The following is a 24,884-nucleotide window of genomic DNA, read 5'->3' on the forward strand; positions in this document are numbered from 1 at the left end:
CTAAGGATATGTCCTTTGTACAACAAGAAATCCATAACAACTTTTAATACATTCAATGGTGTAGGTAACAAGCTCATTGATTATAATTACTATATAAATATAGAATTATAGAATTAATATATGTATACGTATTAGTAAGTTTTAACGCGGAATGTATCCAAATGTGGGTTCATTACTCCATAGCTTCCCCAACCTTCATTCTCTTGGCCTTCTTACCTATTTGGTCTATATTTTCAGGTGGCCCACGTCGTAATCCACGGCCTTCGCCCTAGAAACAGTAAGGTCTCTAAACTTACCACAGTTCCTTAACGAAATACATATTATGCTCTAGCTATTCCTTACCTTAGTGACATGCTCTCCTCGACGCAAACCACCTAAATGTTATAGAGTAAAAATTTTAATTTATCTAATTTCATATCATCTAGTCAAAAACTATACTTTAATAACTGACCTGATGCTCTTAGAATTTTATTTTCCGAAGTCTGCGCCATTTCCTGCGTTGTTAAAAAAATCTAAAAGCAAGCAATACCTTATGCAACCCTTTCCAACAAGGACAAATCTTAGCAATAACGAGAGAGTAAGCCTAATACAGCTAATCATCGCTACAAAGTATATTCTGATACTTTCACAATTGACAAAAGCAACGACATATCATATTAGTTTTACTGTTATACAATACTGCAATACCGTGAGCATCATTACGTAGCGGTAACATCACTTACCTGAAAACGCTCATCAAAATCACTAAACATTTCTTCCGCCATTTGATGTCTATATGATAATATCACAGATTAAATACAACAGAATATACCACTACCAAAAATTATCATTCTCCCATTTTGAGCAACTTATAATTCACCATTAAAATAAAGACATCCATTTCACTTACATGACATGGTTCGAATTGTTATACATTAACGCATTTTGAAACATGAGCATGACGTAACGTTGAAATTCAAGATTTGTTCTTATCGTCTTTGTAATGAAAATCAGAGAAAAGCGTAAGTACCGAATGTTTCAGACTCATACAAAGCATATAACATATTACCCCATTATCGATAAGTTTTCGTATTGTTGATAGATCCATGGGTCTAGAGGCCAACCATAAGTCAAACGTAAGTATAAAATAATATTGCAATTGACATAAGATCTAATTAAAATCTTAATTTAACACAAATAACTCACTTTTTTACAATTTCATGATATCCCAGTGCTTCATCATCAGTCACAGGATGCAGAAATATACTAGCACATCTGTAATACGAATACATAATAGAGTTAGAATAATATTTTCTTCCCTTGTTATACTCGAATAATGCTTAAATATTATCAATAATGTCTACATCCATAGCATTAGTCTTACTTTAAAGCTGCTGTCTCTCGATACATAAGCATTATTGCTTTTTTCCAATTTTTTCTGGTTTGAGTACTCTCAAAGTCATCACTATTGAATCAATAAAAATTTTATTCTAGCTAAAACACCAACGCTACGCATCTTGCGAGAGAATAAATCAATCATATTTATTGTCTACCGTGCTCGAAAAGAATTACAATAAATTATATAATGCATACTTTACCTTTGAGAAATAGAGGAAGGGCTAGATGGGAATGAATCACTTCCTGTCCGTCGACGTAGAACATGTTCACAACTTTCATGGATTTCTCGAGGATCGTCTTCAAATGTTAAATCCGACGATCTCGATTTTCGGTCGTCATCTATTCTCCAAAACAAACAAATCACACATTTTAGCAACGAATTAATCTCTAGCTACTAATAGATAGGTCTACAGTTAAATCCATAAACGAGTATCTACCGGATTCATCGTGTTTTATACTATCATCTTCAGCAAGGCTATCTTTATCTTCGTCGCCTTCAATCGATTCTTGATCAGCCTTAATTTTAAGAATAAATTTTTTGAGCGGTTTAGGAACCAAATCGAACGAAGAATTAATGTAGGTCTTCATGGCTTACTGTAGACGACGACTTTGGTTTTGATCTTCTACTTCTTCTCAAGCTTTTGACAGGTTTTTTGCTCTCTAAATAAGATTGTAATATTAGAGTCAAGTGGTAAAAAACCGATAGTGTCGACGGGATTAAAAATTTTCGATTTTTCTTAAAGAACAAAGTTTACTAAAATTATGCTAACATTACGTACTTTCTTTAGTCAATTTCGCAGTGCCTCGAGTTTGTTGAGATGACCGGGTTACGCGTAACGTTGGAGATTCTCGTAAAGCTGGTGGTTCTGGATCTACAGTTTCTACATCGACTACCGCCGATTCAGTACTAGCTTGCACATTCTTAAATTTATTCTCTGATAATTGGTCCGATTCTTCATCCTGGAATTCCGTTTTGATATCTTTCTCCTGTTTGAAGTTAAGAGAACAGTTTTTATCAAGTTGTAAAATTCATCCTTTATCCTATCTACCAACTATTTTAAGCATATTCATAAGCGAATGATACACTAACATTACTTACCGGTGTAGTTGCTTTGTCGTCTACATAATGCAACAAAAATCACAAATACAATCATTAGTACTAATTATATTTCTGTTTTCTAATTTTAACGGAATAAGCCTGTCGCTTGCGTTATTCCTACCTATAGGCTTGAAAGTATTAACAGTACATTGCTGTGGACTGCTTTCCTTGGTATTGGCATCACTTTTACTATCTCCGAGGAACGCCGCTATTGTTGCAGCGGCTGCAGCAGTTCTTGATGAAGAATTACCGGTTTTAAAAATATCGGATAACCTACTAGCGACAGTACCAACAGATTCATTCTCGAAATTTGTTGATGGCAACGACTGTATTCCTGACTTTGAGTCTACCGTAGATGATTCAGGACCTGCTGTTGTAGGTATAATTAATTTCGCAAATTAAACAATAACGCATAGTTGTTTTGAGCTAGATCAAGCAAATCAAATTATTTACACTACATTAAAGGCGCTTGTAAAGCAAAAAATAAATCACTCTCATTTCTTTGAACACATACATACCTCTAGCCTCTCCAGTAATAACTGTATTCATAAGCAGCATCCTCTGATCTGACGACATTCCAGATAATTGTTGGATTATTTCCTCATATGTATTTCGTGACCAATAATACTATGTAGTAAAAGGAAATACAATAATTACAGACAGTATCATAAACACAATTATGGAATGCTCAATTAAGACCTTACCTGTAAATGCGGATGTTCCGCAGCAGCACTTTCTTTATTTAACTCATCGAGTACCTTACTAAATTGTTCGTTAAACGGTTCTGCTTTAAAAGGAAATTGTGTAGAAATTAACTGTTTCCCACATTTGGAAGGCTCCACTAATAAGCTTGCAATTAAGGGTGACCGTGTCACTGTCTGACTATCAGTCGTCGATCCATGCAAAGTCGAGACAGCTTGCTGCAAAATTGTTGTGATTGTTTTATCTTCCACTTCCTCTGAAATCGGTGTCGATTCTTCCTCCTAATCATTACCAATAATTAAATATTAAAATTAACGTCATGGATATCTAATACGCGAATAGTGCAATGCATTGTCACCTCAGGTGATTCTTTTGAGTCATCCTTATCTAACAAACTATTACTATCTTCTTCTTCTTTACTATCAATAGCAATTTCAGTTGTAGCAGCTAAAGTTGCTTCGATTTTTTGCGAATTTTGGGGTGTGCTTTGTTCCGTGGTCGTTGCGTCAGATTTCTCGTCAGACTGATCAGTTTCTTTAACAGCATCTTGTGGTGATTGTGAAGATCTTTCGCTTTTGCCAGCGTCATCTAAACTTTCTGTAATAAGTTAAGCTCTCTCTAGTTAGCCATCGATCTAATATTGCAGTAATTAATAAGTTATGAACGTGAAAATACTTGCCTGTAACACTGCTAGTAGCAGTAACATTTGTATCTACAAGGCGATCTTCTAACTTGCTATTATCACTTTCCGTAGGTTCTTCACCGGGCGATGACTTCTCTTGCTGCACTTCTACTTCAACTTTATTATCTTCAGTAGGCGAAGAATTGATCAATTCTGTCGTGCTTTCTTCTATGATAAGAATAAATTTTGTAAACACTGTTCATCTACTGCCAGATATGAAATTTTATAAGAGTACAACTAACGAAACTACACACGGAATACATACCATGCACAGGAGTCGTTACTTCAACTGATTCAATGATATCATCGGCTTCTTTTGCGGCTCTTTTTTGTCTTTTAGAGAAGCATTAGTTGCAGTATTAATATGAAATCTATGCCATAAGAGACATTCCTATTAAATATATTATACCACTATTAAATTATGATAAACTTACGCTTGAATTTCACTCCATATTGCTGGTAAGCTAGAATCTAATTTACCACTAATCATTTTCTGCTCCTCTTTTTTTAACTTCCTAATTGGAATACCGATAATAAGGTTAATGTGGTCTAAGGCTATTGCAACACAAATATTTGAAAGATCGTGGAATAGCTAACCGGTAAGTAGCATGATCATCATTAATCGCTCTTTTTAATTCTTCTATGCGGTCGTACGTTAGACGCCGAACAATTTGTTCACCAGGTGTTTCTAATCAAGTAAAATTTTAATTTTTCAGTACTGGACTTTTAAAATCAATGCAGAGCTACCTCTATATTACTACTTTACAATCATATCTCAATACAAACATATACTATTTTTATGATTTACTGATTAAGCACAATCCTTAAATATTTAATAATACTACAATAACCTGCACCACCAAGATTACTTCTCTTTCTCCTGGTTGTATACGTATTTGCATAGATAAAGATATGCATTACAAATGTTAGCATTAATAATTATAATTAGAGCACAGAAATCCCTGTCATTCTGCCTTTTTACACATTTTAAGAAATTCTAATTATCTGTAAATATTTTCGAATTCATTAATAAAAATTCTCATCCACTAACTTTGGTGTTGAGACTTTTTCCAACATCTTGGAATACTGGGCAGCACAATTCTACGTTTATATTAGATATATATTAAATTAAATTATTATAGAAAGGAGTCAATATATTAGATAACTAATGCTGTGCTACTTAGTAGAGGAAATAGAACAAGAAAGTAATACAACAGTAGACATACCTTTTGCGAAAAGAACTCGGGTCCTCGCTTACGATCCATTAATGGTTTTATGGCTCTACTAACAGATACCCTATTCCATTGATCAACCCAACGATAGAAATATAATGACTTAGTATTTTATCTTAATTGTTATTACATATTAATCATTATATACAATAAATGCTTCTTCTTATGAAGATTATCTATTAGTGAATCTACCGTTGGTATACCAGTTTATTGCACTAATCGTACACTGTTAGCTATAGAACGATTACATAGATAGCAGAAAGTTCTCTATATTGATCCTAATTTGCTATACAACTATCTAGTACAGTACTATTTTGACTCCATCACTATAAAATATTGTGAATCTAATCTGGATGATGCTTGCATATAGCAATGCAACTATTATAACCGCCAGACTACATTACTCAGAACCAGTCATAAAGGATAATTCAATAACTCAATTACAATTATCATCGCCAGCGGCCCAAGACACACCGCCCTGTTTTCTTGACATTCACAACAAGTAACTATGCATAATTATAATTATAATTAATTAATGAACCAAATCTGATTCTTGTAGATTATTGGAATATACGCATACAGAATGCAGTACGAATACTATGTACATTTAAAGACTGCAGATCAAGGATTCCGATCACTAATGCGGTTAACATACTTTATAGCATAGTTAATTAAGAACAAGCAAAAACCACTCAATTCCTACAGAGTTGTATTACTCAATAGGGTAGCAGTGTCCTATGCAAATTACAGTACGTGAAATCCTTAGCAAAATTATTTGATTATTTCATGTTCTACGTATACGCTGCCAACATTGAGTCAATCCAATGTAGGGTATCCATATAATAAGGTCATTGTGCGCGTTTATGTCATTGCCATGATATAGAATCAATCTGAAGGTGACATAATGAAGGATACACCGTAATAGTATGTATAAAACTACTACGACTTTGCTAATAGTCATCTGATGAAATCATAGCAACTTGATTGTGCACCATTCGTGTGTGACTATTAAAGGTAGTTAGTTATTGACGAATGGACTAACTGAATACAGTAGAGTCATTGTAGAATGAATAGGAAATAATTGTACTGTACATTGCAGTAGGTGGAAGTTCATGAAGTAGCTTGAATCGGGGACTAATTTACCTTACACGAGTCTGTGCTTGAAATGACTTGTTCAATTTCAACGTTCATTCTTATAGCGATAAGGTAGAAAAATGTATCTTTGACGGACACACCGTTACTGCAAGCATCAACGCCTAGAACTGGAAATGGCATCAGGCCCCTAGGTCGCTTGTAGCACGGACCATTAGAGTTGTTTACAGTCCGTGCTTGTAATAGTCCATGACGGAAAAATTGAACCCGTGTTTGCTACTGTAGACGATTGTAAGCACAGTCATAATGAGTGGTGCAAGCTTGAAGCTTGGTATTGGTAATAACTAGTCTTGCTTTTTCAAACTATTGAATATCCAAATTTGCGTCAACACAGTACTACTGCATGTCCCCAAAATCCTACCGTATAGCGTGAGTGTTGCTATGTCGGTCTTCCACTTACTAGTATCATCATTCAAAAATAATCGTCCATTACAGCATTGCTATGACAGTGTCAGTTCCATTCTTAGGTATAACAATTGAAACAAACTTGAATCTATCTTGCTTTTCAAAGTATGGACAGAGTCATATTACCGCTAGCAAGCATTGCTAAACTGGATGAAGTGAAATTATTGCCTATCAAGCATTGATAATTACTTTTCATTGACGGCATCCATCCCACCACTCGATCGAGTAGAGTAGACTACATCGAAGACGCTATTACAACAGTGGCATTTGTTGAAGAAGACTGACGTTAGGCATGTAGACATACAATCAACTAGCATCTCGTTTCCATTATTTATGATTCACTAGCTATCAAATATTGATACAGGAAATATTGTGTCATGGGTGTTGTGTTCTTGGGTGCTTTGACTACCCCATTCTACTTTATTATTGAAAGACTACAAGGTTGGACATGCCTTGATCAATATGAGCAAGCATTGAACTAGCTTTGAAGCAATGATGGATACTTGAATGATACAATATTCGTCTTGATCATTGTTACCATCCTTTCATTGAGCATTCTTTGGACATGAGCATTGAATAGAATAGTCAATCCTAACTAACTCATCTTACCAATTTTGATCACCACTACGTAGAACAGCAGAAGCTAAGATCAGCTTCTCCCTGGTTGTCCATTCTTCACGGGATTGTGCAACAACCACTTTAGTTTCTGTCGAATCATCATCACAATCAATGAATATTTCCATCCATTTTTAGTTAGTCATATCAGACAATTTCAAAGTTGGATTGCACTTACTTTGTAATGGATGTCGATTAGTGATCGTTGTCATGGCTGCTGGACGTCACCACGGCGGCGGCGTCAGTGCTGTTGGAATATGACGATCGACTTGACTGCAAACGTTGACCGGCGAGCTTGACCGTCAGCAATTTGTCGTTGGCCAGCTGCAGCTTGACTGTGTACAGTACCGCGCGAAACGGAGTACTGTAAACGTTTCTACAGGCGGTTAGCAAGGATACTTGTACTGTATTCTGCCTCCAGTAACGCAAGATGAAATCGATATTCCTGTCTCTACTGTACAACCGATTCCTCTTGTAGTAACAAAAACAGTAGGAAAATCCAAGGTAGACTTGATCCTTGCACAGTTCGTATTCAAGTTGAATGAATCTGATCAATTCTGCAGATGATTGAACCAATGTCCAAATTGGTGGTCACAAAATTCACCAGTAGGAGACACTTTGTTGAACAAATTGACTGTGTGTGCGTGAGAGTGGAGTGTGCTAGTCATGTCATGGTGTGCTTACAGTACATTTACACAGTACAGTGCCGTACTGTGTACTGTAGTACTGTACTGTACTGTACTGTACAGTACTGTATGTGCAGCGGTTTCTAAAATTCCAGAAATTGGGCCACTTTTGTACAGTGTACAGTGCAGTACTTACAGTATACACTGTACACTGTACTGTACTGTACAGTCCGGCATCTTGTAATTCTACTGTATTTTACTACCTACTGTACAGTACTGTACTGTATTGCTGAAACTGCTCTCTTTGTGAGCCACCGTAAATTGATGCACGTTGGACAATCCACATGCTGGATATGAAATATTGTACAGTGTACTGTACAGATAAATTAATTAATGCACATTTGACACAATCGACATGCTGGATATGAAATATTGTACAGTGTACACTGTACACTACAGATGAATTAATTAATGCACGTTTGACAATCCACATGCTGGATACTGTATGAAATACGCTACAGTACCGCACAGTATGAACATCCGTTACAGTACTGTACTGTACTGTACTGTACTGTACTGTACACTACTACATAACGATGATGAAGCAAATTAAAGCACAGTACAGTACTGTACTCAACTTTACAGTACAATATACTGTGGACTATACACTGTACCGGAATTGGCGGTCAAAAATTGGCCTGACTTGTTGAAGCGATCAGTGCGGCTCGACGCCGGACTGCAGTCGGATCGAGCTGAGACCGACAGCACTATAGTTGGAAAGACCAAAGGGTTTGAACGTTCATGAGCACTTACGGTAGTATACTGTAAGAACTGTACAGTGTGCAGAATTTCTTTCTTGAGAAATGGGTGTATACTTTTATTCAGATTTTTGCTGCAAATTTCTCAACATTTTTAACGTGTAGAAAGAGGAAGGTCTAGTGAATTAGTTGACAGTGTACGGTATCCGTCAATGGGCCCAAGTTTTACCCTATCATCACTCTTAATAGACGGTAGACGCAAAGCATTGTCCGTAAAGTAGACTGATCTAGGGTAATTCAGCAGCAGGGAATACGCAAAGAACGGTGCGTGACTTCAACTTGGTTACTAGGTTTAGCCATTTTAACATCGACTTAGGATACCATTAGGGTTAGGGGACGAGCTCGAGGCCAGGTAGGGAAAGCTTAAGCTTTAGTTTGATTCCAAACGCATGTACAAATGCCAATGGGACGCATTCTCTGACTGCCTACAGGAACACCAACATATAGTACATAGGTAGAGACGTACAGTACAGCAATATGGAGGCGCACCAACGATATTGCTACGTTAGGTAGATCAATAAATTGCAGAAATCTGCACTTTAAGCCATAATATATCACCCTAATTGCCCATCGTATCCAGCAATCAAAACTACTGCAGTTCTTATTCACGTACTGATCACATTACAGCATTCATCAATTAAAAGAGGGTAGCGTATATTACCTTCAACTCAATCATAATCAAATAGTATTGATGCATGATATAGATGATTAGTAGAATTACCAACTTGATGTACTTTTGTTTTTTAAATAAAGGCCATTTTATTTCTAATGAGTACAGAAAAGTAAATTGGTCATGGAAATTGATTGCCGCATCCAACAAGAATATTCTTCTATTATTAGCCTATGCATATAAGGAAGTGTTACACTTATGTGAAGTAACAAAATCGGTACCAAACTAACTATCCTACTGTATATGACATATATGTCATTCATTACAAGTATAATTATTATAATGATGAGCAGATAGTCTATTGAATAGTTTGGTGGACAACACAGTGTGTTAATGCCAACATAGGTTTAATTTAATAATAGCATATTAATAGTACGTTGCAATGGATCCAATAAAATCTTAGGGAAAGAAAATTCATTTTCTTCAATTATACGCATGATACACATAGCAGCTAATTAACATCGTAAGGGTTGACTTTTAGTTTATGGATATTTTATGATAAAGATAGAATGCTAAGATAGTATTTTATTCTTATTTGATTTATAATTGCCATATACTGTTGACTGTAAAGTCTATCTAAGCCAATCAAGGTATAGCGATAACAACTTAATTCATTCCATTTTCATCTCTCTATAGGGAATATTTTTACCTAATGAATAAGATGAATAAAATAGCTCACTGATCAACGAGTCACTACCTAGACTTCAAAATCTACATGATAACTATCCTGTCAATATTCACTGGAGTTATTTAGCTTCCACTTAGCTACGCCTATTTATGAGAGTCTATTTTTCAATTGATAGAACTCTCACCTAACAAGGAAGCGAAATAATTAGACAGATAGATAATAAAAAAACCATATCTTTGTAATAGAATTATAATAGCCACTGTAGTTCAATCATTTCAATTTGTAGTACTGTTTTATTCCTATTGCAATGATATCCCTAAATTGGATAATAGCTTACTTTAAAATTAAGGTCATCACCTTTATATTGAAAGAAAATAATTATTATTAGCAGTCCACGTGTGTCCTATAAAATGGCAAATCCATCATCAACATGCAATAAATGGCTGAAGGTCTTTTATTCCCCCTAGATGAATATATCATAGGTGCCAATAATACATAAAATTATGCCATAATTACATGCGCGCATATCAGCGGCTAAGTAGAACGTTTTCAAAGCGATATTAACTTTAAGATACAGTCGAAGGCGTTAAATCTTCCAGCTCTAACTCTGTATTAGGAATAGAGTATTTCTTTGCACGGTCAAGTGGCAACGGTGATTGTACTACAGGAAAAGTTTTATGACGCCAGATATTAGTGCTATGTCGCCTTTTCTTACTCAGGAGGCTTGTAATATTATCCATTGACATTGGCGATCGTATAAAATAATTTGAACGATGATTTTCGCTTGCTTGATGAACTTGTATATCTGGACAACGAAAATCACGTATAGTGGATGTTCTCCTGATAAATGATGATTTAGACTTCAACGAACCAGAACGACGACGATAGAGTTTACCACCGACTAAGTCAGATAAGCACTGCTTGTAACATATTTTAAATTTTTCATGCATCAAGCCACATATTAATGGAAAAGTTGTCGAATGGATGGTAATCATAAATGAGCTAATTATTATAACAGAGCGTGGTACAGGCACATACAACGGTAATAATATGTAGGCAACGATACCAATTGGCATAAAACAAATAAAAAATCCAACGTAAATGGATAAGATGGCTTTCGTTAAGCCTTTATCCTTACGCACAAAACTACAACTTTGATGTGTAACTTGCATACGTTTAGAATGCTTGTTGACTGTTACTAATAAACGCCAATTTAATACACCACTAAATATAACAGGTAGTATAAAGCTCGTCGTTGAAAAAAATAACGTTATAAACAGATTATAATAGGGATCAGGCATGCACATATAAGCACTTGGTATATAAACATAAGAGCCAACACCAACAAGAGGTAACATTGCACTAATTGCACTACCAAACCAGATAAAGCCAATCGAAAAAAGAACCCTTCGTTTACTAATTGTGCGTTTCTGTGATCTAACTATAGCCAAATAGCGATAGACACTAATTGCTAGAATGGAAAAGACAGCTACTAAAAATCCAACTACATTTATGAAACCGCTCAGTAAACAAATGCGAGGATGAAATGGCCATGTTTGTGTTAAAACCGACACAATCTTAAATGGTAATATTAAAAAGCCATACAATAAATTATTAATAGTTAAATTGATCAAAATATAGTTAATTGGAATCCTTAAACGGGGATAACGATAAAAGATAAATAATGTCCAGACATTAAAAATAATAGTGGTCAATTCCATTATGCAATAACCAATAACCAAGAGTTCACTTAAAGGGAGGGCTGTTTTATTACTACTGTCGTTCATGATAATATTGATCAGCGATGAAAACCTTTTATGAGAGTGATGTCGATGTTTATTTGCAACTTAAAGATAGACTAAAGCTTCAGCTACAAGCCGTCTATTTAATTTTAAATATTGTGTATTACCGTAATACTGCCGCTATCAGTCAAATTTAGCTCGATTATTGTTGTGATGCTTATTATTAAATAGCAGATAATCGTTTTTTAGAAGACCAATATCGATGAGTTATTAAGCTTCCGTGTTATACTTGCTAACAAGAAAATTTCAAACTCAACTACCAAAGCTAGACTAGTATAAATGATTTTCTTTTATTTCTTATATACGAGTATTGATATGGTAAGTCCTAGAACCAAAAAATTGATTGCGATATCATAAGAAATGATGAAATTAAGATTGAATTTTTTAAAGGTAACAAAAACTTTTTGCTCCCAATGTCAAGTTCGATATTAATACAGCAAATTGAGTATCAGCAGAAATGTAACCTTCACTCTTAAGCTTGATAAAGTAACACTGAAGGTGGTAACTTCAGTGTAGAGATCAATTTTCTAGTCTTTTGCAGCTGCTGGAGACTTTTAAGGCCCGTTGTATAGCCAAAGATATAAATTCTCTTCAGATGCTCGATGCACGAGTACAGTGCATAGCAGAAAGGAAGATAAATCAATTTAGCACTTCAATAGAATAGGTTTCATTCCGTCCGCATACCAGCCCGAAAATAATCAGATGTATTGTAACAGCTGTTTAGGAATAGCTTCCACGATTGTGATTAGCAAAAACTGACGCAAATGTATTTGCTTATCAACTATTTATAATTTAAGTGGGTATATGGCGAAATGAATCTCAGATTTAGAATGAAATCATTATCGCTAGGGACAATACTAAATGATCACAGAAAACTTCGCCTTCAAGGAAACATTAAAATTGATAAAAGCAATAAAATCACTTCTGCAAAGTTTATACCAAATAATTGTTTATAATTCGCCACCCCGGTCTACTTAATTTAATAGTCGCAATAATAAGAGCCAATTAAATATCCGTTAATAAAAGCAACTTAGTGAACCTTAATGATTTGATCGGAAAAGCTAATGATAAGCTAATAACATGTCGATAATTTCATTGTGCAGCATAAAATCTGCAACTTCATCCAGAGAAAATTAAAGCCGTACGTATTATCGGGTTAAACTTACTTGCTTAAATAATGATCCTGAAACATAAAATGAACTGATACATTAGGCCGATTCGCATGATAGAAATACTGTACGTATAATATAGCTACATCAAAGAAGAGAAAACAGAAAATAGATAGATTTAGAAAAACAGAGGAAATATTTTGAAACTGATTTTCAGATTATGACAAGAATATATTATAATATTATTTGTGTTATTTAAAGTTATCGACAATATGGCTATTAAATATTAATCGAAAGCGTTATAAAATATTTTATGTCGTTAACTAACCTCATGTATAGCATGAAATTAGATTGGCAGTAATTAGAAAATGAATCACTCCTCTGGTTATGGATTAGAAATTTGTGCTGAATCACTATTCAACTTGTAATATTCTAATTAGTGTTAGATAACAATGTTTTACTTTCAAGATTATCTCATGAACTGAAAATTTTCTCGGCATGCCTGTCAATATAATTTATCGGCAATAAAGAGTGGGCAGCTGGAAAGAATACATTATGCCTTATGCAACTAGCATCAAGATGAAATAGAACTATTGTTCGAAGTAATTATTAAGACCTCATTAGTAATATGGAAGCCATTTCTTTTCGATAGAAGGATTTCGAACGATCATTCAATAACGTGACAATAGTCTGTCTAGAACACTAGATGATAATATAACAAAAAGTCATTAAAGTTATTGAAACTGTTAATCATTGTGAGCTCAGTGACAACCTAAAAGATTTCATTAATATTAACGGATGTTTACTTTGCAATGGCGTCATCATTGCCAATGAACTGTAGGCTAACGTTTTATTAAAATGCTAGCTACCTTTAGACAGATAGTTGTTGACTACACCTAAATGTTTTAAATTAATAAGACTGGGTAAGCTCAAGGGTTAATGACATCTATCCAGGTGAATAATTGCAGGAACTACCTTTAGAGAATGACGGTAACATCTCACTTCATTATAGATGAGTATTTGTATATTTTAATAGTCAGTCAGAGGCATACTTTTACTCATAATTTCATTCTAATTAGTGAGGCTTACAGCTCTAAAAGCTCATAAGAAATAATATCGTAGTCACGTCCACATTTGATGTTAATTGGTTAGGGTGTGTTTGGATCACATACTCTAGGTAATCCGGATCCTATAGTCTAGTTGATCCAAATAGTTATTATGAACAGTCTCTTAAACAAGCTCTTGGAATAAAAGTCATCATAGCTATTATCGATACTTTCGGTTATTTATCACCCTAACGCAGTTATTATTTTTAAATTGTACCGTACTGAATATTATAGGTACTACAGTAAAAATTTTTGATAACATTAAAATTATTTTCTCGCTTTGGATAGGATGTAATGGAATGATGAATCGGTTCCGATACTAACAGCCAAATACGGAAAATGTGTATCCCGGCAGATAAGATCTAATAATAGTTGCCAGGATTCTCTTAATAGCTTACTGAATTCAAATAAACTTAAGTTCGACCATATTGCATAGCTTCCTTAATATCCTTAGAAACCGCTAAGAATGATTCTATGGATCAAAGCGCTATTACATGTCTAAATAGAATTATCCATAATGAAATCACAACAAAAATATCTATTAAATTTTAATTTAAATTATGTTAATACTCTGCTATCCTCTACTACAAATACTATTTAACATCGTATAAATTCTATTTAAAAAATACAAATAAAAACATCAATGGCTTTTGACATCGAAAGCTTTAGTCTACAAGGTCGTCAAGTTCAACTGCGTAAATAACAAGAACCCACTCTTTACAGAAATGATAATATAAGAGTATATGTAAAAGAGTGATAGATTTATCCGGTTAAATAATCTATTGAGCCTAATATTTCATTAAAATTGTAAACATACACTATAATACTACCCTAGTAACCGTTTTCATTTAATTCCCTCTTATCGCTTACAGAAAAAGATAGCATACCCATAGTTTATATACCGTACTTGTCAATTTAAAGTTTGTATACAAATTCGCTTTATTGTAGGAATAATTGATCAATTCACTATTATCAATTAGAGCTATAGGTCATAATTTTATGAAAATAACTCAATTTGCTGATATTGATCAAAACTATTCATAACTTATTTCCATTGTGTTAATACTCGTATATATGCTGTTGATGGATTATAGTTTAGTTGATCTATTCTGCATTAATTATAATAAAAATAATTATTACTATCATGGATTATTTTGATAGCATTGTGTTATAAAAATTAATAATCTAACTAATGCCTTGTATGGAAACAATAAGATTATAAGATTAATTCTATAGTGTTCGTGGAAATATCAAATAACTAGTGAGTAAATAATGGACTCCTTCTTGAGTCTATGCTTGAATTGGTTATCTGCTTCAATAAAAGAATATGTATGATATGAAAGAATATGTGGCTATGCTAAATAATAAGCACAGGCAACTATTAAGATAATAAATATCACAATATTTATTGATTTACTGTCTTGAAATTATCGTAAATAATATTAATACGTTTTATCTTAACGATAGTGAAATCATTCCTCATCTCTGTTGAGTAACAATATCCTATAAAAAAGCAGCACTCAACCGTACCTAATAAAAAAATCAACAGTTAGAAACTGCTACCGTTCAATTTTGTTGTCTATGATTACTATTATTATACCTTTTAACTATCACTTACTGTTGGTACATTAATTATCAAAAATAAGATGATTATCGAACCACCAACTAGACTACGAATGAATTCAAAATTAAAATGGATAACCTATTGCATCATTGCAGTGTTCATTCTTAGGCAAAAATCAATTACGTTTATGAAATCCTCAGCATAACTTTATAGCATTCTATCATTACAGTGGATGGTTCATAAAGCAATCTAAAGTATCTGCTTCGCTCTTATGAGTAAAATTCAATCAACTAATTAACAGGCTATCATCTCTATCTATATCAAAGCTTTTTTGTCTTGTGATCAGCCCACACTATTACCTGCAAATGTAGATTATATCACAAAAGTTCTCAATGAATACTGATGAGATAAACGCGTCCTTTCATCTAATAGAAATTTAGACTAATTCAGCCTTTTTAATATTTTTAGAATATTAGTTGTATTATCGATGAAAATGAATTCTTTATTTCTTCATCTCCTATCTACCTATGATATCAACTAAGTTATTCATGAATTATAGAATCCCACGCTTTTGTCCGAGAAATAGAACATTAATCCTAACATTAAGAAGATTTTCTATTATATTTATTTTTATAATTTTAGAACTTTTTCGATACAAAATAATGCAACTAGGTTCTCAAAAAAATAAAATAAAATCAATCCAATTTTTGCTCTAGTTTATGTTGATAGTTTATGCAGTCTAATTAATTTTTTTTAAATTATTTCGCTCTGTTATTCGTATTTGAATGCTATCACTTTCCAGATTTATTCTTTGACTCAACCATTCTACTAATAAAATCATCTTAGAAAATTAATAATCTTACGTCAATTCTAAATAATTTAATTAATATTGAATTGATTTTTACTCTATAGTTGCAGAAATAGCGGTATCATCTGTAACTAGAATGCAGGCAAGTATTCTTTGATATCCTGACCGTAACCGATTAAACCCTAATCATCAGAATATAAAATAAAGTGAAACAATAGTAAAGAATTTTACTTCCTTTCTGTGATTCTTTATTTCAGACAACCTACTCATTATTTTCAATATTAAATAATGAGAGTTTTACAATTTGTAATTGGGTAATTTATACCATCGACTACCAATCGAGGAAACTTTATTTAGATTACCATAATTAAAAATCAGTCCGGATGCCACATCAATACGTGATGTCATCAACTACGACAATATCAATAATTTCAGCTAACTTTAAGTCTAAGATCAATGCTATTTTGTGATATCATATGAATACATAACAGCAAATATCACGATATGGTAGCTGTATTGCTATTCTATTAGAAATAGCAGTACAATGATTAATTTGGATAGCGAAAGCTGATGTACGTTGTGGAAATTAGCCAACAAACTGAAAACAAAAGTAAAGTGATGACCTAATTAAAACCGTCTTAAATTGCTATTGCAGCAAACGACATGGTTAATGCTGGATACACGTGTATAAATTCATTTTGTAGGCAATTAATTTAAAAACATAAATATGTATGTGTAGTATGATATTTGGTAACTACATACCAGTACACTAACGATAATTTCTTGTCCCCAGTATATAATCTTATGACAAAAAATTCACATTGAGGTATATAATCCATTAATATATATCTAAATAAGGGACTACTTCCACTAAGTAGCGCAATTACAGTTAAGATATATATAGAATCATACACGCCCTAATACCACTAAATTAGGTACTGTAGTGATCTATTTCTTAAATTAAGACCTTGTATTAGTATGTTTACGAATAGGTCAGATATTTTAACCTTTAGAAAATTCAACTCTGTTTTGATATACTGCTGTGGTAGTTTATTTGGACAAAGGCTGTTATTTATTCTTGTTAGAGTTTTATTACGGCCACATGTTCAATATGATACTTGACCATTTAGTAGTTAATATGTTCAGAAATCTTGACCTGAAGATTATTACAAATGAGCTAGCTCGTACATACAAGTACTGGCTAGAAATGATGCTCATTTGAAAGTAAAATATTGGTAATACCGCTGTAGTAATAATAATGAGCTGTTAGGATTGAAGATTTGTAGATGCGTGTATACTTACATAGTGAATTCTGTATAATACTAGATATTACTAAAGGTAACGATGACATTTTGAAGTAGATCTTTCCTATGCATTATAAGCTATATAAGCTATATCCGAGCTTGTGGAAATAAGATATATTATGTGCCAAATTGTCCGATAGAATAATTCTATATTTTTGCCGTATAATTTAATTGCCATTATTCCAGAAAGGAATTGTGAATCCATTTAAAATTTTCCAATCTCTATCGTCTGCTGCAATAATCATGGCATTGATAGAATAATTTAATCACATCAAAAAACTATATTCCATATTTTATAAATAAAATGATAAAATACGAACGAGTGGCTTAATTATACAAATATACGAGTATAACATGTACGTATAAAACTGTATTACGGCTATTCCTTCTGAGCTCTTGAGATTTTTCAGTTAGCAATTTTTATGCTTAAATTTTTTAATAAAGGTATCTACCATTTGACCGCTTTCGGTCCTTTTCTATCATGGATTGAGCCGTTATCTTTTGATCATGTACAGAGTTTCAATACTAATTTGGTCTACATTCAAGATCAATTCGTTTTTAACTCCATTATGTATTCTTCGGTGACCTTCAACTAAAAGCTTTAGCTTTATCATTGTGTACTAGCATAATTATTCTTATCGTATGTTTTCGAAAAAATCGGGATTTTAGGGACCCTCTTATGTGTCAATGTTTAAGACTAAACCATGAATCCAATGAATCCCCGACAAGTAGTATTTTGATCTTTCGGATGATACATAAACAGCTGAATTATATTCGTATTTACAGTATACTATAAATATCAAAGTAAGCACTTATAAGAAAATGATAATCTAAGAGCAGATTTTATCTACAATAACTATCATAAAATATACAGCACTAGGAAAGAAGTGATATTGACCATGTAGCAAAAACTAAAGTACTGGATCATAGTATTAGTTAACCATGACATTTATACTGCACACGACGACGGGATATATTGGCAGTAATATGGTACATAAATTTTACATTAATAGAGGTGGAGAACATAAAGGATCCCCTTTCCAACAAATATAAATATATCCTGAATAATTTAACGGTTTTAGATTAGAATATTACTTTATACGAGTATTGCAGACACCTTTATTTAGGTCGATATCTTATGTAAAATTATCTTTGCAATACGGTTAATTTAATTAGCATAGCAATTGATATTTTAAATATTTCTATCAAGAATAATTTGCTTTTGATCATACGTGGTAGTTATGTAGTATAATATATTTCAGGTTATTGAAGAGTTACCGATATTGCCACCCGTCTAGGAATATCTATCAAAATTACATTGAGTGTAGCATTTGATAAATATCTGAATTTCAGATTAAAGATCGCGTACGGGTAAATACCTATGAACTAGAATAGTAAAAACTGTCTATATCATTTTCCTGAATATTTCGAGACGCAAGTAAATACTTAACATCGATTTAAATGTTTAAATCTATGATACTTGATGCAGGACATAAGTATAACATTTAGAATTTATTTAAAATCATAGAGTAATGCATCTTTTGCAATTTATCAAAATTAAGTATTGAAAATAGACATTAATTTTTTTCTCTGCTTTAACATGAAGCTTATCTAATTAATTTTAACTAAAGTTATATAAACACCGGGATATTTTAACAGCATTCTTAGATCTTATTAATCATACAGGGCTAAAGCTGGAATTTCTTTGCTATTATAATACTATTTCCGTCGAAGACATGCTAAATAAGACTATAGATTTAAAAACATAATGTTTTCTCAAAATTTTATCATAGGGGTAAAAGTGTATTTAGATTCGTGATTAGTTTAAATCTTAAAGAGATGAATGGTGAATTGGTATTAAATTTCTAGTTAAAGGATGAATATGTAAGCCAACTTTAATCTTTTATACCCAAACAACTACATCAGCCTGTTTAGTTCAACCCATTCGGATTTTAATAACGTACCTGCTATAAACCATGACACAAAAGTATAGATAAGATAAATTTAATCTCAGGTTATTAAGCGTAGTATATTTGAAAAAGACGGAAGGAAATTCTTACATGCATAATGAAATTTATCGGTATTTGCAGTAAAGTAAATAAACGTAGGGACTGATTAAAAGCATGCAGTTGGTACCAACTACTGCATCATCACACAATAGCAGACCTGCAAAGAAAAGCAATAAAACGGCTTAAAATATTATTAACAACGCAAATAGTACAAAAAGTTTCCCAATAACACTTTAAATGATATTTACAAGAGAGCATACCTAGAAGAATTATTACATCTTATAGCCATAGCTTACTAGATGAATATTCTATGCCAGACTGGTGAAATTTGTTACGAAACTACAGGATCCTGGAAATGGTTAAGCATGAATTTCTACAGTAATAGAAACCCTAAATTATGTAATTAGGCAAATATTGGTCATTACTGAATTTCACACAACACCATCATTATATTACTTTCTAATCATGATCTATGTCGAACAAGATATGTATGGACATGATGAAGTAATTTAAAAATAAATAATTTGTTGAGGAACACTAACTTAGACCAGTCATGGTGTAAATTAAGTTATCAACTGGAAGGTTATAATTCAATTTACTAAATAGTTCTTTCAATTAACTATCAAGTTAAATATTTAAATTCTCTTATAATCAACATAGTTGATTATTTCATTCAGTAACAATAATATCGATGACAAATCAATATCAATTTCTAGGTAAACAACATTGCTATTGTGTAACCATGACTTTAATTTCTCTTACTACTTCATAATTGCATAACAGTAATAACGCAAAACATCATATACATTTTAAATTCTTCTATTCTAATTTCTTCCTTAGCATAAAGATACTAAACAATAAGATTTTCGTCAGTATAATTCAACGTGCGTCATTGCTTTCTTAATGTAAACAAAAATAAAAACCAGTTTATGGAAGTCTATAGCTGAATTTTGTTTTAATTATTTTTATGCTTAGCCCCGGTATTGCATTTCGCCGAAAGTATTAGATATAAGGACAATTGGAAGCTGAAGGACTTGATTGTAATATGACGCATTTCTGTATTCCAATAACAGCTAAATTCTTAGATATCTTACTCTTTTTATACCCTTGATCTAAGTTCCTAAAGACAGCTTATTGCTCGAATATCATGAATTTACCTTCCTACGTACTGATTTTTTTCAAATAAAAGTCATCATCAATGCATTACATACAATTCATCACAATTATCATTTTTTAGAGCACTTTATACTGTAAATAACGTGAAATATGGATGTTTGAATCGATGTCTGAAAGCACTATTCATTCTTTAATGCCCTTTCAAGATTATTCCATCTAGATTTGAGTTTAAATATTAGATTTAATATTCTTATGTAATGAAGGTTATTTTTAGAATTTTCCTTCAAGTTCTTGTATTGTAATTATTTTAGCTTAGTTTTGTATCGTGATAAGTATTTTATCTTTAAAAAGAAGACTTATTTGGTTGATTATAATACTAGATTTTACTTAGCATCTTACTATATTGTAAACGTGACTATTTTATTCGGGTTAGAAGTTAAGCTAATCCGTAGCATAATTTTGTTAAGAATCAGATATTATGATTTCATAATTCAAGCGATATATTTAGTTAATAGAATATATATGTGCTAATTTTGATCATTAATTACAGTAGAAGTTGATGTTACTTTGTAATTTCATTCAGTATGAACCCCATAAATTTGATCTAGGATTGTTATTTTGTCTTAGAGTATACTGTAGAAATGTATAGTTTCAAGCTAAACTATGCTTAGTGTTAATTTAGTAGTTTTCGGGAGTTTAGGGTATAATTTATCTTATCATGTATTTTTCATTGCTAGTTCAATTTGGAGTACCTTAGAATGATAGTTAGATAGTCTAATACCACCAACTGCTCTGCGTAGCATATAAAAGGTGACGTAGTTCGGTAATTTAGTGTAGTTGAAGTTAGAGAAGACAAAAAGTCTAGGATAACCGTGAGTTATCTCATTAATTGATAGTTTGCTTGGTTACTACTCTTAGGTTACCAATACTATTAATCAAACGTGATATTCGATATTAGCAAGTATCTTTATTAACCAGTCCTTCGCGAAAGATATAGAAGAATGGCATAATTCAATTTTAAGCCGTCTACAATAGCTATTACTCTATTGTTGCGTCTCTAAACACATTCAGCTTATCATTTTCATGTTAAAATGTTTCTTAAATATAACTTATTAATATCTCTACCTATTCACTTTTTCCTAAGACGAATACAAGTATAAGGCTATAGCTTCTGTACGTATAAGTAAAATGATTTCCGAACCTAAGGATAGCAATAAGTAAACTTTGCTTCATTCAATAACACATCAGTTTGAAAGTAGTTTTGTTACCTTAATCAGTAGTAAATTATTTCCGTAACTGAGCATCTCTTTCTACTAATAACCGAACCTAGAAAATAAAAAGTTTACATTGGCGTAAATTACAATAGAATACTATTATCCTCTACTACGTTAACCAGACATCATTACACGGTTTTACTTAGTGATTTGGAGAACAAGAAATATAGAATTATTAACATTGGATTAGTTCATAAATATGAGCTGATAGGGCAGAACAATTTATGTTATTTTATGATATATCTGGATGAGCGGACTTAGCATTAATTTAAGTTAAAACTGTCCCTGAAAAAGAATCGAAATAGGCTTAAGGCAGATATTATGTTAAACTTATTATTAGTCCAGCATCGTAGCAGAATCGTCAGTATATTTTTTAATGCAAGTGATGAGAGGGATACATTATATTTGATTAGCGTCAGATCTGCTTATTAAATATTAAAACCAATTTAGGTGTACAGATGGATGTGAGAAACATCAATGGCTTGCATTATTCAAACTTGTTATTCAAATCTATAACTTGAATTACCAAAAAAATGGGATGAACATTATTACTTCTCCTTATTCTGCTAGCTGATTGAGTTGTCACATCAAAATATTAACTTTAATCTCTTAAAATCGATCTCATCGATAGAAACTAACAATTTTAAAATCTATAGCTGGTATTATTAAGAACTGATTAAACTTCTAAGCCACGGAAATGGCAATTTTCGGTATCCGTCTTCATACATAGGTTATATGTAATATATATGTTATATTACATTTTTATAACTTATATCAGACAATTTAATTGAAAGATTCCTTTAAAAAAGGTTGCATTTCTCGTCTTTCGAGCTAAAGTGATGGACTAATTATATGTTAAGATTATTGATACATCAAAGATATTGAATTACGTGGAATTTAATTTATTTTATGATTGGAAATGTAAGAATTCTAACTTATTTAAATTCAGATAAAGTAGTCTAAATAAATAATTAATAAAAGAGATTGACAGATTATTGCGCCTTTTGTTAGTACGGTAATCGTTTCAAAAGCTATTCTCATTTGTAATAAATTCTGTAAATGAAAGGAAATAATATACGTTATAATCTATTATATAAATTATAATTGCTACTTTTTATGGCATTCATTTATTTTTCTTTCAAATTTGGATACGATAGAAACCGGTAGAAAGTTGTTTTACATTGCACATTTTCTAAGGAATAGCTTAAGATTTGCTAATGAATCGATTTGTTTAATATGCAGGTATCGTTATTTGTTACAGTCTTGGTTGGTTCGACTATTGATAAACGTTTGGTACTTCCAGCGTGCAAACGATCGTCATTGTTAGCCATAAAAAATTGCAATTACGAATTAGTATAATATTGGTAGACGCTATCATTTAAATATTTATCTTGCCTATCCTTTCTTACCTTAGACTAAAGAAAGTATGAACTCATCCAATACTGTTAATAACTCATTTATCCCCTTTAGCGATTTTGAAGCTAATGCCCGTTTTATTGCTTACGCAGTTCTTCTTGCATTTACCGTCATTGGCAATATCATCGTCATAGAGTCATTTATTGTGGTTCGAACTCTTCGTACACCGTTTAACATTTTTCTTCTCAATTTAGCCACTGTTGATTTATTCACCGGTATATTTAGAATGGGTTTTTACCTCTTCAATATCGCTTATGCTAAAGGATTTGAGTGGCCGTTCAGTCCAGCGTTATGTAATTTCAGCGGTTGGGCATTAAGTATTGCTTTCTCAGCTAATGTTCATACCCTAGAATTAATGGCTATTTTTCGCTATATTGCGGTGGTTCATAATAACACCTACAATCTCACGCAAAAGAGAGCTGTTATATCGATCGTTTGCATATGGATTTATTCCAATATTATCGCTCTCCTTCCAATCATCGGTTGGAATCGGTATCGATATCAAGCAAACGAAATTGCTTGTTTACCTGATTGGTATTACGAAAGTAGCTACCCACTTTTTGTTACTATTTGCGATGTGATCATTCCATTAACCATTCTATTCTACTGTTATGTGGCTATTTATATCACGATGAAGAAAACGAGTCGACGTTTCCGTGATATTTCCAATCAGGGCATGGATATTGCACTCCAGCAAATATCTAAACGAGAAGCTCGTGTTACGCGTGCCATGTTTTTGGTTTTCGTCGCTTTTCTTATTTGTATTGTGCCATATGCTGTCTGTGTATTCATCTTGTTCTCTATATTTCACATTTGGGTTGGTCGAGACATGGCATTTTTAACTGGTTATTTTGTTAATCTAAACAGTGCTATCAATCCTATATTGTATGGTTTCCTTTACTGCCGCTTTAGAAAAGCTTATTACTATACTGCTTGTTTGTGGTGGAGAAAATTATCCAGTATATTCACGATTCTATCCAGTCTACACCATCGGCATAATAAAGTACGACTTGTGAAAGACTGTGATGGTGATTTCAATCGATCAAGAGGAACAGAAATTATTAGCATGAATCACCATGATCAAGCGGTCATTCAAGAAGTTGACTAAACACTCAGTTATTTTCATCATCATAATCATGCTTTTACCAACAAGATGGATTCCTATTTTTTATAACAGGCAGTAGAATGAAATCATTGATTGCCTTCGCCATCGCCTGTCCTATCCATTTTACTTTGGATAATTACAATATTATCTAATGAAAAATATGCACAGCGCTATTGCAAGATTTACGCTTATCCATTCCTGACAAAATACGGTTACTGTATAGTGTATTATTATAGGAGTCTATGCTATGTCTAAGGTAGTATGC

General features: G+C 32.6%; 3 protein-coding genes across 3 annotated transcripts; 1 reads left to right on the forward strand and 2 right to left on the reverse strand.

Moving 5' to 3' along the window:
* On the reverse strand, window positions 1-7,476 carry TRIADDRAFT_58588 (uncharacterized protein; the record flags this gene model as incomplete). The annotated part of the gene is made up of 25 exons (XM_002114735.1): window positions 1-89; window positions 217-268; window positions 343-374; window positions 452-494; window positions 723-771; window positions 1,186-1,254; window positions 1,364-1,444; window positions 1,578-1,716; window positions 1,815-1,893; window positions 1,973-2,037; window positions 2,157-2,364; window positions 2,477-2,496; window positions 2,598-2,846; window positions 2,995-3,103; window positions 3,181-3,459; window positions 3,537-3,771; window positions 3,854-4,028; window positions 4,126-4,193; window positions 4,295-4,375; window positions 4,458-4,548; window positions 4,712-4,740; window positions 4,912-4,961; window positions 5,087-5,156; window positions 7,259-7,355; window positions 7,443-7,476. The coding sequence occupies 25 exons, from the start codon at window positions 7,474-7,476 to the stop codon at window positions 1-3; spliced, it is 2,493 nt and encodes an 830-aa protein (XP_002114771.1).
* Window positions 7,477-10,572: 3,096 nt separating this feature from the next.
* Window positions 10,573-11,727, reverse strand: TRIADDRAFT_58589 (uncharacterized protein; the record flags this gene model as incomplete). The annotated part of the gene is made up of 1 exon (XM_002114736.1): window positions 10,573-11,727. The coding sequence occupies one exon, from the start codon at window positions 11,725-11,727 to the stop codon at window positions 10,573-10,575; it is 1,155 nt and encodes a 384-aa protein (XP_002114772.1).
* An 11,797-nt stretch (window positions 11,728-23,524) lies between these two features.
* On the forward strand, window positions 23,525-24,622 carry TRIADDRAFT_58590 (uncharacterized protein; the record flags this gene model as incomplete). Its single annotated transcript, XM_002114556.1, has 1 exon — window positions 23,525-24,622. The coding sequence occupies one exon, from the start codon at window positions 23,525-23,527 to the stop codon at window positions 24,620-24,622; it is 1,098 nt and encodes a 365-aa protein (XP_002114592.1).
* Window positions 24,623-24,884: the final 262 nt, after the last annotated feature.

The sequence above is a fragment of the Trichoplax adhaerens genome, genomic scaffold (genome assembly GCF_000150275.1).
Source record: "Trichoplax adhaerens TRIADscaffold_8 genomic scaffold, whole genome shotgun sequence".
NCBI classification, from domain to species: Eukaryota; Metazoa; Placozoa; class Uniplacotomia; order Trichoplacea; family Trichoplacidae; genus Trichoplax; species Trichoplax adhaerens.